This window comes from Chamaea fasciata, unplaced genomic scaffold, assembly GCF_029207755.1.
Source record: "Chamaea fasciata isolate MVZ Bird 193981 ecotype frontalis unplaced genomic scaffold, bChaFas1.0.hap1 SCAF_134, whole genome shotgun sequence".
Taxonomy (NCBI): domain Eukaryota; kingdom Metazoa; phylum Chordata; class Aves; order Passeriformes; family Sylviidae; genus Chamaea; species Chamaea fasciata.
Genome location: NW_027094219.1, coordinates 66,784 through 78,671, shown reverse-complemented (window position 1 = coordinate 78,671; position 11,888 = coordinate 66,784). Strand labels below are relative to the sequence as shown.

At 69.6% G+C, this 11,888-nt stretch overlaps 3 protein-coding genes across 7 annotated transcripts; 2 read left to right on the top strand and 1 right to left on the bottom strand.

Annotated features, from left to right (window-relative positions):
* The first annotated feature begins 261 nt into the window (after positions 1-261).
* ARL2 (ADP ribosylation factor like GTPase 2) lies at positions 262-3,094 on the top strand. Of its 2 annotated transcripts, XM_066208111.1 has the most exons (5): positions 268-522; positions 1,026-1,136; positions 1,406-1,568; positions 1,870-1,950; positions 2,693-3,094. In XM_066208111.1, the coding sequence occupies exons 1-5, from the start codon at positions 458-460 to the stop codon at positions 2,825-2,827; spliced, it is 555 nt and encodes a 184-aa protein (XP_066064208.1). In that variant the 5' UTR covers positions 268-457; the 3' UTR covers positions 2,828-3,094. The 2 variants fall into 2 exon arrangements, with proteins under 2 accessions (XP_066064209.1, XP_066064208.1); XM_066208112.1 differs by lacking the exon at positions 1,870-1,950 and having other exon boundaries at positions 262-522.
* A 166-nt stretch (positions 3,095-3,260) lies between these two features.
* On the bottom strand, positions 3,261-7,856 carry LOC136304614 (basic salivary proline-rich protein 1-like). The gene is made up of 7 exons (XM_066208104.1): positions 7,469-7,856; positions 5,023-5,684; positions 4,780-4,847; positions 4,549-4,599; positions 4,149-4,215; positions 3,720-3,809; positions 3,261-3,443 (listed from the first exon to the last, which is right to left on the bottom strand). Exons 1-7 carry the CDS (start codon positions 7,854-7,856, stop codon positions 3,261-3,263), a joined length of 1,509 nt encoding a protein of 502 aa, XP_066064201.1.
* A 322-nt stretch (positions 7,857-8,178) lies between these two features.
* BAD (BCL2 associated agonist of cell death) lies at positions 8,179-11,810 on the top strand. 4 transcript variants are annotated; one of them, XM_066208114.1, is made up of 5 exons: positions 8,179-8,463; positions 9,172-9,284; positions 9,601-9,761; positions 11,221-11,273; positions 11,413-11,650. In XM_066208114.1, exons 1-4 carry the CDS (start codon positions 8,198-8,200, stop codon positions 11,251-11,253), a joined length of 573 nt encoding a protein of 190 aa, XP_066064211.1. In that variant the 5' UTR covers positions 8,179-8,197; the 3' UTR covers positions 11,254-11,273; positions 11,413-11,650. The 4 variants fall into 4 exon arrangements, with proteins under 4 accessions (XP_066064211.1, XP_066064210.1, XP_066064214.1 ...); XM_066208113.1 differs by lacking the exon at positions 11,221-11,273 and having other exon boundaries at positions 11,413-11,808; XM_066208117.1 differs by lacking the exons at positions 8,179-8,463; positions 11,221-11,273 and adding an exon at positions 8,824-8,892 and having other exon boundaries at positions 11,413-11,810.
* The last annotated feature ends 78 nt before the right edge of the window (positions 11,811-11,888 follow it).

Sequence of the window (11,888 nt, the reverse complement as noted above, 5' to 3'; positions counted from 1 at the left end):
CTGGGGGTCCCGGGATTGGTCCCGGGGTGGGTCCGGGGGTCCCGGGGGTCTTTTGGGGGTCCCGGGGGGATTTGGGGGTTCCGGGGCCCCCCCGGCTCTTACAGCGGAGGCGGCAGCCGGGGCCGGGGGTGTCGGGCACGGCCGGGGGCAGCAGCAGGAGGAGGAGGACGAGGAGAAGGAGGAAGAAGCTCCGGGCGGCCATGGCGGGGGGGGTGGGCGGATCTGGGACCCCCCTTGGACCCCCCCGGGACCCCCCAAACCCCCCCCGGGACCCCCCGGCCCCGCCTCCCTTAGCCCCGCCCCACACTCCTCCGGGTCGCCAGGGGGCGCCCATCACCCGGAAGTGGCGGAGGGAGCGGGCGCGCACGGGAGCCAATGAACGGAGGGGGCGTACCCCGGGGGCGGAGCCGGCCCTTGGGCGGGGCCGGAGGGGGCGTGGCCGGCGCGCGCGGCCGACATGGGGCTGCTGACGATCCTGAAGAAAATGCGCGAGAAGGAGCGAGAGCTGCGGCTGCTCGTGCTGTGGGCGGAGCTAAGGGGGCGGGGTTAACGGGGGCGGGGCCGGCGCGGGGGGCGGGGCCGGCGCGGGGGCGACGCGGGGGGTGGAGGGTGGAGGGGCGCGTGGTGGGGGCGGGGCTTCCGGAACTTCCGGGCGGCGGGGCATGAGGGGTGGAGCCCGGGAGGGGGCGGGGGTTCAGATGGGGCGGAGTTTGTGGGGGTGGGCGGGGCTGGTGAGTGTGGGGCTCGTGGGGAGGGGTCACTGGGGTGTGGTCAGTGGGGGTGTGGTCAGTGAGGGTGTGGTCAGTTGGATGTGGTCAGTGAGGGTGTGGTCACTGGGGTGTGGTCAGTGAGGGTGTGGTCAGTTTGGGTGTGGTTAGTCGGGGTGTGGTCGCTGGGGGTGTGGTCAGTGGAGTGTGGTCAGTGGGTGTGATAAAGGGGCGGGCCTGAGGGCGGTATGGAGTGGGCTGTAAAAGTGGCGTGTCCAGGTGCTCCCTGGGCGTGTCCTGAGGCCCCGCCCCTCGCAGGGGATTGGACAACGCCGGGAAGACGACGCTACTTAAGCGGCTGAACGGAGAGGACGTGGGGGGCACCTCCCCCACCCTGGGCTTCAACATCAAAACCCTGGAGCACCGCGGGTCGGTGGGCGGGGCCAAAGGGGCGGGGGAGGGGCTATTGGCTGGGAGGGCCAGTGTCTTGCTTATCCTGCTGACTTTGCACTGACCCACGTGACCTCACAGTGACCCCTGTGACCCCACAGTGACCCTGTGACCCCACAGTGATGCCACTGACCTCACACTGACCCCCTTGACCCCACAGTGACCCTGTGACCCCACAATGACCCCACTGACCCCCCTGACCCCACGGTGACTCTGTGACCCCACAGTGATCCTGTCCCTGTCCCCAGGTTCCAGCTGCACGTGTGGGACGTGGGCGGGCAGAGCTCTCTCCGCTCCTATTGGCGCAATTACTTCGAGAGCACGGACGGGCTGGTGTGGGTGGTGGACAGCAGTGACCGCCAGCGCCTGCGGCTGTGTGCCACCGAGCTGAAAGCTCTTCTGAGAGAGGAGGTGACGCTGGGGACACCCTGGGACACCCGGGGACACGGGGACACAGGGATATGGGACATGGGGACACGGGCTCGGGCTGGTGTGGGTGGGGGACAGCAGTGACCGCCAGCACCTGCGCCTCTGTGCTGCTGAACTGAGGGCCCTGCTGAGGGACGAGGTGACACTGGGGACACTGGGGACACTGGGGACACGGGGACATCGGGACAGGGGCAGTGAGTGACCCAGGGGGTGATAGGGTGTCACAGGGGGTGACAAGGGGATAGAGGGGGTGACACGGAGGTGACACTGCCTTGTCCCCCAGCGCCTGGCCGGGGCCACGCTCCTCGTGTTCGCCAACAAACAGGACCTGCCCGGCGCACTGCCGGCCGGGGACATCCGCGAGGTACCCCCAGAGGGACCCCAAAAACCCCCCAGGGCTGTCACCGGACCCCCAAAACTGGGACCCCCAAAAACCCCCCAGGGCTGTCACCGGACCCCCAAAACTGGGACCCCAAAAACCCCCCAGGGCTGTCACTGCAACCCCCAAAAACCCCCCAGGGCTGTCACCGGACCCCCAAAACTGGGACCCCAAAAACCCCCCAGGGCTGCCACTGCGACCCCCAAAACTGGGACCCCAAAAACCTCCCAGGGCTGCCACTGCGACCCCCAAAAACCCCCCAGGGCTGTCACCGGACCCCCAAAACTGGGACCCCAAAAACCCCCCAGGGCTGCCACTGCGACCCCCAAAACTGGGACTCCAAAAACCCCCCAGGGCTGCCACTGCGACCCCCAAAACCCCCCCAGGGCTGTCACCGTACCCCCAAAACTGGGACCCCAAAAACCCCCCAGGGCTGTCACTGCAACCCCCAAAAACCCCCCAGGGCTGTCACCGGACCCCCAAAACTGGGACCACCAAAAACCCCCCAGGGCTGCCACTGCGACCCCCAAAACTGGGCCACCTCCAGTCCTGGGACCTCCCAAAATCCAGGGACCCCCCAAATCCAGGGACCCCCCAAATCTGGGATCCCCCAAAATGCCCCCCCCCGGGTGGTGGGGGGTGTTCCTGACCCCGTGACCCCTGAGTGACCCTTGTCTGACCCCTGGCTGACCCCTGGCTGACCCCTGGCTGACCCTTGTGCCCCCAGGCCCTGGAGCTGGACTCCATCCGCAGCCACCGCTGGCGCCTCCAGGGCTGCTCGGCCTTCACCGGCCGCGACCTCCTGCCCGGCCTGGACTGGCTGCTGGACGACATCGGGGCCCGGCTCTGCCCCCCGGACTGACCACTGAGTGACCCCTGACCCCTGACTGACCCCTGACCCCAGACTGACCTCTGACTGACCTCCTGCCCGGCCTGGACTGGCTGCTGGACGACATCGGGGCCCGGCTCTGCCCCCCCGACTGACCCCTGAATGACCCCGGACTGACCCTGGACTGACCCTGGACTGACCCCTGACCCCGGGGTGACCCCAGCCCCGGGACCACCCAAACTGGGGTCAGTGTTTGGGGGTCCCGCCCCCCCGGTGCCAATAAAGCTGCAGATGGTGAAACGTGGGGGCGTCCTGTTGGGGGGGGGTGCCCAAAATGGGGCTGGGGGCGCGGGGGGGGGCGGGGGGGGGAGAGGGGAGGGGTCTGGGGGAGGTTTGGGGATGCCTTGGGGTACCTGGGAGCACTTTTGGGGCACTTTTGGGCACTTTGGGGGCACTTTAAGGGCGCTCAGAACGACTCATCCTCGCGGGGGGGGGGTCTCAATCCTTTATTGGGGGGTGGGGGATGGGCGGGGGGGCTCAGGGCAGCGGCCCCGCCCCCCCCGGGGGGTCCCTGAAGGCGGGGGGGGGGCAGCAGCGGCCCCTCCCCCCCCTCCTCATCCTCATCCTCGGCCCCGCCCCACGCGGCCACCTGGGGGGGGATGGAGGGAACATGGGGGGAGGTCACTCGGGGGGTCACGCCCCCACGGTGACGTCACCGCCCTGTGACCCCTCCCCCAAGGGCACCCCCAAACTCCCTTCCCCCATTAAAGCCCCCCCGTGTCCCCCCTATTGTCCCCTCCCTGTCCCCCCCATTGTCCCCCCGTGTCCCCTCCCTGTCCCCCCCATTGTCCCCCCACTGTCCCCTCCCTGTCCCCCCCCTTATCCCCCATTGTCCCCCCACTGTCCCCTCCCAGTCCCCCCTCACCGGGTCCCTCGGGGGGGTCCCCAGGACCCTCTGCAGCACCTCGGTCACGTGACGGCTCAGGGCAGCCCTTTCCAGCGCCATGGCCTGCGCCTGGGGGACCCCGAATCACCCCAAGATCACCCCAAAATCGGCCCCAAATCACCCCCCAAAATCAGCCCCAAACCAGCCCAAAAATCACCCAAACAAATCCCCCCAAAAACCACCCAGGGACCCCCAAAATCAACCCGTGGCCCCCAAAACCCCCCCGAGGTTTTTGGCCAAGCCCAAAAATCAACCCCAGAACCCCCAGAAATGTCACTGGGACCCCCCAAAATCCCCCCGGGCGCCCCCAAACCCCCGCAGGACCCCCCAAAATCCCCCCCACGACCCCCCAACCCCCCACGACCCCCCAAAATCTCCCCCAAACCCCCCGGGCCCCCCCGCGCTCACCAGCCCCCGCAGCCGCTCCTCCAGCAGCAAATTGAGGCGCTGGGAGTTGGCGTAATCGTCCTGGAGCCTGCGGGGAGACAGACTGGGAGCACTGGGGGGACTGGGGGGACTGGGATGGCCCCAGCTGGGAACACCCGACCCCACCTCACCTGTCCATCCCCCACCTGTCTTGTCTCACCTGTCCCTGTCTCACCTGTCCCTGTCTCCCCTGTCCATCCCTCACCTGTCCCTGGCTCCCCTGTCCATCCCTCACCTGTCCATCTCTCACCTGTCCATCTCTCACCTGTCCCTGTCTCCCCTGTCCATCCCTCACCTGTCCTTGTCTCCCCTGTCCATCCCTCACCTGTCCATCTCTCACCTGTCCGTCTCCCCTGTCCATCCCTCACCTGTCCTGTCTCACCTGTCCATTCGCTCCCGCAGCGCTTCCAGCTCCGCCCGTGCCGGGGGTGGTCTGAGGGGGGAAAGAGACCCCAAAACTGAGCCCAAAACCCCAAAACTGCCCCGAGACCCCAAAACTGAGCCCAAAACTGCCCCGGGACCCCAACCCCGCCCCAAAACCGCCTCCGCCCCTGCAGTCACCCCAAACCCGCCCAAAACTCCCCAAATCGCCCCAAACCGGCCCCGCACTCACCCCGTCGCTCCCCCGGTGCCTCCGGCCGCCCGCGGCTCCTGTGGGGACAGCGCTGTCACCCCCAGACCCTGAGAGGTGACACAGGTGTGTTCCCAAGCCCCACAGGTGACCCAGGTGTGTCCCCAAACCCCGACAGATGACACAGGTGTGTCCCCAGACCCCACAGTTGTGTCCCCAAACTGCCCCCGGTGTGCCCCAGGTGTGTCCCCCCCCTCCCCAAAGGCTCCCCCAGGTGTCCCTTACCTGTCCCCCCTCCTCTTCCTCCTCCTCCTCCTCTTCCTCCTCCTCCTCCTCCATGGCGGGGGCTCCCCCCGACCCGGGGGGTGTCCGGGGGGGTCCCGGGGGTGTCCGGGGGGTGTCCCCGAGGGGGTCTCGGGGGGGCCACCCCAGCGCGCACAGCTGGGCGGGGCTCAGCACGCTCCGGGTCAGCTCGTCCAGGAACCGCGAGAAGCCCCCCCGGGACCCCCCACGGGACCCCCGAGACCCCCCCCTGGACCCCCCCAGCCCCTCCAGCGACCGCCAGCGCCGGGGGGGCCCTGCCCGCGCCCCCCCGAGCCCCTCCTGGCTGCGGCTCAGCCCCCGCGAGCCCCCCCGGGGCCCCCCCCGCGCCCCCCGCCCCGCCGCCCTCCGGGGGGGCTCCCCAGGCCGGGGGGGCTCCCCGGGGGTCCCCGGGACGGGCCGGGGGCGGCCCGGGCCCCTCCGGTGCGGGGGCGGGTCCCCGGGGGGGCTCAGCCCCTCCTGGCTGCGGCTCAGCCCCCCCCTCTGAGCCCCCCCGAACGCCCCCGGCCCCTCCCCGGCCCCCCTGATCCCCCCGGGGGGGTCCCCGCGCCGCCCCCGCCCCCGCCGGGGCTCGGGGGCCTCGGGGGGCGCCCGGGGGGGACCCGGGGGGGGGGTCCCCGGGGGGGCTCAGCCCGTCGTGGCTCCGACTCAGCCCCCGCCGGAGCCGCGCCCCCCCGGGGGAGACCCCGAAATCCCGGGGGGGGGCCCCGCAGCGGCCCTGGCCCCCCCCGCAGGAGGAGGAGGAGGAGGAGGAGGAGGAGGAAGAGCAGGAGGCGGGGGACGGGGAGGACGAGGGGGGCTCCGGGGGGGGCCCCGGGGGGGTGAAGAATCGCTCCAGGAGCTGCATCTTCCCCGGGGGCACCGGGACCGCCCCCCGGGACCCCCCCACCCCTCCCCCGCCCCGCGGGGCCCGCCGGGGGGGGCGGGGCCGGAGCGGAGACCCCCGCGGGGACCTCCCGCTCATGGGGACCCCCGGGAAACCCCCCGGGAAACCCCCCCGGGAAACCCCCCGGGATCCCTCGGGACCCCCGGTACCGCTGGGACCCCCCCGGGCTCCCCCCGCGCCCCCCGCGCCGCCCCCGCCCGGCTCCGGCTCCGGTTCGGGTCTAATCCAGCGCCGGGGTTTGATCCGAGCCCGGCCCGGTTCTGGCCCCGGTTCCGGCCCCGGTCACGGATCCAGTTCCAGGCTTTGCTCCGGTCCCGGCCCGGTCCGGTTCGGGCTGGATCCGGTTCCGGTCCCGGCTCCGGTTCTGGTCAGATCCGCCCCCGGGTCTTGATCCGGTTCTGGTCCCGGCTCCGGTCCGTGATCCAGTCCCAGGCTTTGATCCGGTTCCGGTTCCGGTCCCGGTCCGGTTCCAGTCCCGGTTCGGATCCGATCCGGTTCGGGTCTAATCCAGCTCCGGGTCTTGATCCGGTTCCGATCCAACTCCTGCTCCTGATCCAGTCCGGGTTGTTCCGGTGTCCCGGCCCGGTGCCGGTTCCGGTGCTGTATCCGGTTCGGTTCCGGTTCTGGATCCGGTTCGGTCCGGTCCGGTCCGGGCCCGATCCGGTGCCGGCTCTTTATAACGGCCCGAGCGCATCAGCGGATCACGTGACCGCCCCTCCCCCCCGTCCCCATCCCACGACACCGGGATCGAACTGGGAACACTGGGAACACTGGGGTGGGACTGGGGGGACACTGGGGTGGGACTGGGGGGACACTGGGGGACACTGGGATGGCACTGGGATGGGACTGGGGACACTGGGATGGCACTGGGGGGCACTGGGATGGGACTGGGGACACTGGGATGGGACTGGGGACACTGGGATGGCACTGGGGGGACACTGGGATGGGACTGGGGACACTGGGATGGCACTGGGGGGGCACTGGGATGGGACTGGGGACACTGGGATGGGACTGGGGACACTGGGATGGCACTGGGGGGCACTGGGATGGGACTGGGGACACTGGGATGGCACTGGGGGGGCACTGGGATGGGACTGGGGACACTGGGATGGCACTGGGGGGACACTGGGGGGACACTGGGATGGCACTGGGAGGGGACTGGGGTCAGTGTACTGCTGTCCCTGACTGGCTGTACTGGTTATACTGGTTATACTGCGGTCACTGTACTGGCGTCACCAGTATCTTTGCTTGTTGCTGGTTATACTGGTCCTGCTGGTGTCCCTACTGGTGTCCCTGGTGTCCCTGACTGTGGCTGTACTGGTTATACTGGTTATACTGGTTCTGCTGGTGTCCCTGACTGTGGCTCTACTGGTTATACTGGTTATACGGGTCCTGCTGGTGTCCGTACTGGTGTCTCTGGTGTCCCTGACTGTGGCTGTACTGGTTATACTGGTGTCTGTACTGGTCATAGTGGTTATTCTGGTATTCTTGTACTGGTTACGCAGGTGTCACTGGTGTCTGTACTGGTGTCACTGGCGTCACCGCTGTCCCCCCCCCCCTTCGCCACCAGCCGGGCCAAGGGCACCGAGGTCGCTCCCAGTCTAAACTGGGCCGGTCCCAGTCGATACTGGGCGGGTGCCGATCCTAACTGGTCGATACTGGGAGGGTCCCGGTCCGAACTGGTCGATACTGGGCGGGTCCCGGTCCGAACTGGGCCGTACTGGGCGGGTCCCGGTCCGAACTGGTCGATACTGGGCGGGTCCCGGTCCGAACTGGTCGATACTGGGAGGGTCCCGGTCCGAACTGGTCGATACTGGGCGGGTCCCGGTCCGAACTGGTCGAAACTGGGCGGGTCCCGGTCCGAACTGGTCGAAACTGGGCCGCTCCCAGCGCAGCCCCGGGGCTTTTCCATGAGGCAGCGGCGGCGGGGGGGGGGCCGGGGGGGCTGGGCGTGACCATTCGGGGGGCCCGGGGGGGAGAATTTCGGGATTTGGGAGGATTTTGGGGTCCCGGGGGGGTGGGATCCATTTGGGGGTTCCCGGGGGGAATTGGGAGGGCCGGGGCCGGGTTTGGGGTTTCTGGGGAACTTGGGGGTCCCGGGGGGGGCACTTGGGGGGCTCAGGGAGCGATTTGGGGTTGCGGGGAGGGGGATCCCTTTGGGGGCACTTTTGGGGGGCAGGGGGTGAGATGGAGGGATTTGGGGAGGTTTGGGGCGACCGGGGGGGATTTGGGGGGATTTTGGGGGGCCGGGCGATGATTTTGGGGGCAAAGGCGGCGATTTTGGGTTCGATTTGGGGGTTTTTTGCCCCCCCGGGAGCCCCGCGGTGGCTCCGCCCCCTTCCCACGCCGCCGCCATCTTGGCCGTGCCCTGGCCCCGCCCACTCCGGGGCGATCCCGGGGGCGTGTCCAGAAGGCGTGTCCGGGCGCGGTGACGTCAGGGAGGCCCCGGGCGCTGATTGGGCGGCAGCGCTGTCAATCAGGCGGGTGAGGCGGCCGGGCCGGAGCGCGGCGGAGCCGAGGTGGGGGATGGAGGGGGAGGGGCGGATTTGGGGGTCCCCGAGGGGGGGAGGGGCCGGGGGGGACCCCGGGGGGCGGGGCAGGAGAGGGGGCGCGGGGGGAGGGGCGGACACGGGGGTTTGGGGCGGGGGGAGCGCTGGGGGGGCGGGGACGGTTTTGGGGTGTCCCGGGGGGCGGGGAGGGGCGGTTTGGGGGATCCCCCTCCCGGGGGGGGCGGGGCCGGGGGGGTCCCGCGGGTCTGGGGGGGGTCCAGGGGGGGCCCGGAGGTTTTGGGGAGCCCCAGGGCGGGGCGGGACCGTTTTGGGGTGCCCCGGAGCGGGGGGGGGGCACTTCCGGGTGCCAAAGGTCACGGGGGGGCGGGGCGGAGCTGGGGGTCATTAATTATCGCCGTGTTAATTAGCGGAGGATCCCGATTACCGGCGGGGTTTGGGGTGCGGGGCCGTGCCGGGGGTTTGGGGCCGGGTTCGGGGTCTCGGGGCGGTTTTGTGGGTCTCTGGGATAGATCTCGGGCTCCCGGGGGGATTTGGGATCTGCGGGTCCGAGTTTGGGGTGTCTGCGAGGTTTTGCGGGTCTGTGGCAGGGGATCTGGGGTCTCTGGGGTGGACTTGGGGTCTCTGGGGTGGACTTGGGGTCTCTGGGGGAATTTGGGGTCTCCAGGGCCGGTTTCGGGGTCCCGGGGCCGGTTTTGGGGCCCCCTGACCCCCCCCCAGCCATGCTCCCAGGATGTTTCGTCTGGACGAGACCCCCGAGGACCCCGGCTCCCCTCCCCCCTCGCCTTGGGGGGGCTCCCCCGTCCCCAGCCAGCCCGGGACCCCCTCCCCAGGTCAGAGACCCCCCAAAAAACCCCCCAAAACTCCCCACGGGGGAGGGGGGCGGGGCCGGGACTGGGGGGTGGGGCCTCTCCCTCCGCCCCCCGTTTTTGGGGTCCCCCTCTCTCTCTGTGTCCCCCCCTCGTTTTGGGGGTCTCCCCCCCGTTTTCGGGGCCCCTCCTACCTCCCACTCCCCTTTTTGGGGTCCCTGACGCCCCTCCCCTCTCCCCTGCCCCTTCCCCCCATTTTTGGGGTCCCCCCCGTGTTTGTGCTGCCCCTCCCCGTTTTTGGGGTCCCCCCGGTGTCCCTGACCCCCCCGTGCCCCCCCAGAGTCGCGGCCCCGCCTGTGCTCGGAGCTGGGCCCGGTCTCGGGGGGCCCCGGGGACCCCCCCCCGCCCCGCGGCCGCTCCCGCTCGGCCCCGCCCGTGCTCTGGGCGGCGCAGAGGTACGGCCGCAGGCTGAGGAGGATGAGCGACGAGTTCCAGCTACAGGTGGGACACCTGGGGACACCTGGGACACCTGGGGACACCTGGGACACCTGGGAACACATGGGACAGCTGGGGACACCTGGGACACCTGGGGACACCTGGGACACCTGGGAACACATGGGACACCTGGGGACACCTGGGACACCTGGGGACACCTGGGACACCTGGGAACACATGGGACACCTGGGGACACCTGGGAACACCTGGGACACCTGGGAACACATGGGACAGCTGGGGACACCTGGGACAGCTGGGGACACCTGGGACACCTGGGGACACCTGGGACACCTGGGAACACATGGGACAGCTGGGGACACCTGGGACACCTGGGGACACCTGGGACACCTGGGAACACATGGGACAGCTGGGGACACCTGGGACAGCTGGGGACACCTGGAACACCTGGGACACCTGGGACAGCTGGGGACACCTGGGACACCTGGGGACACCTGGGACACCTGGGAACACATGGGACAGCTGGGGACACCTGGGACACCTGGGGACACCTGGGACAGCTGGGGACACCTGGGACACCTGGGGACACCTGGGACACCTGGGAACACATGGGACAGCTGGGGACACCTGGGACACCTGGGGACACCTGGGACACCTGGGAACACCTGGGACAGCTGGGGACACCTGGGACACCTGGGGACACCTGGGACACCTGGGAACACATGGGACAGCTGGGGACACCTGGGACAGCTGGGGACACCTGGAACACCTGGGACAGCTGGGGACACCTGGGACACCTGGGGGCACCTGGGACACCTGGGAACACCTGGGACACCTGGGACAGCTGGGGACACCTGGGACACCTGGGGACACCTGGGACAGCTGGGGACACATGGGACAGCTGGGGACACCTGGGACAGCTGGGGACACCTGGAACACCTGGGACACCTGGGACACCTGGGGACACCTGGGACACCTGGGAACACATGGGACAGCTGGGGACACCTGGGACACCTGGGGACACCTGGGACAGCTGGGGACACCTGGGACACCTGGGGACACCTGGGACACCTGGGAACACATGGGACAGCTGGGGACACCTGGGACACCTGGGGACACCTGGGAACACCTGGGACAGCTGGGGACACCTGGGACACCTGGGGACACCTGGGAACACATGGGACAGCTGGGGACACCTGGGACAGCTGGGGACACCTGGAACACCTGGGACAGCTGGGGACACCTGGGACACCTGGGGGCACCTGGGACAGCTGGGAACACCTGGGACAGCTGGGGACACCTGGGACACCTGGGAACACCTGGGACACCTGGGACAGCTGGGGACACCTGGGACACCTGGGGACACCTGGGACAGCTGGGGACACCTGGGACACCTGGGACAGCTGGGGACACCTGGGACACCTGGGGACACCTGGGACAGCTGGGGACACCTGGGACACCTGGGCATACCTGGGGTATCAGGGTCACTGGGGTTATTTGGGTACAGGGACACTGGGGTACAGGTACGGCCAGAGGATGAGTGACAAGTTCCAGCTACAGGTGACACACCTGGGGACATCGGGGTCACTGGGGACACTGGGGACACCGGGGGCACTGGGGACATTGGGGTCACTGTGGGGGGCTCGGTGACCCCCAGGTGACCCCCCAGGTGACAATCCCCCCCGTGTCCCCTCCCCAGGTGCTGCCGCGGCCCCGCAGCGTGGGGGGGGCGCCCCCGGGGTGGGGGGGGCTGGCGAGAGGCGCTGAGGGCGTGGTGGGGCTCCCGCCGGCCCCGCCCCCCCGGCCCCGCCCCGCCCCCCTGACCCTGGCCCATCCCCCGGCCCCGCCCACCTCCACCGGGACACCCCCCCCCAAAATCCCGCCTGAAAGGGGGCGGGGAGGGGGGGGCAATAAAAATTTGGATTTTTATAGAAAAACTGAGATTTTTCTGTTTTGGGTTAAATCGTGGGATTTCCGCCCCCCCCGGGGTTAATGGGGGCGACCCCCGAAATTGGGGAGGGGATCCCAAAAAAGGTCCCCAAATTCAGGGAGAAAAGTGTGTGTGGGGGGGGTGGTCGGGATGAATTTGGGAACCCCCTCCCCGAATTTTGGGGCGTGCCCTGAATGACCCCCGAACGACCCCAGAACCCCCCCAAATCCCCCTAAATGACCCCA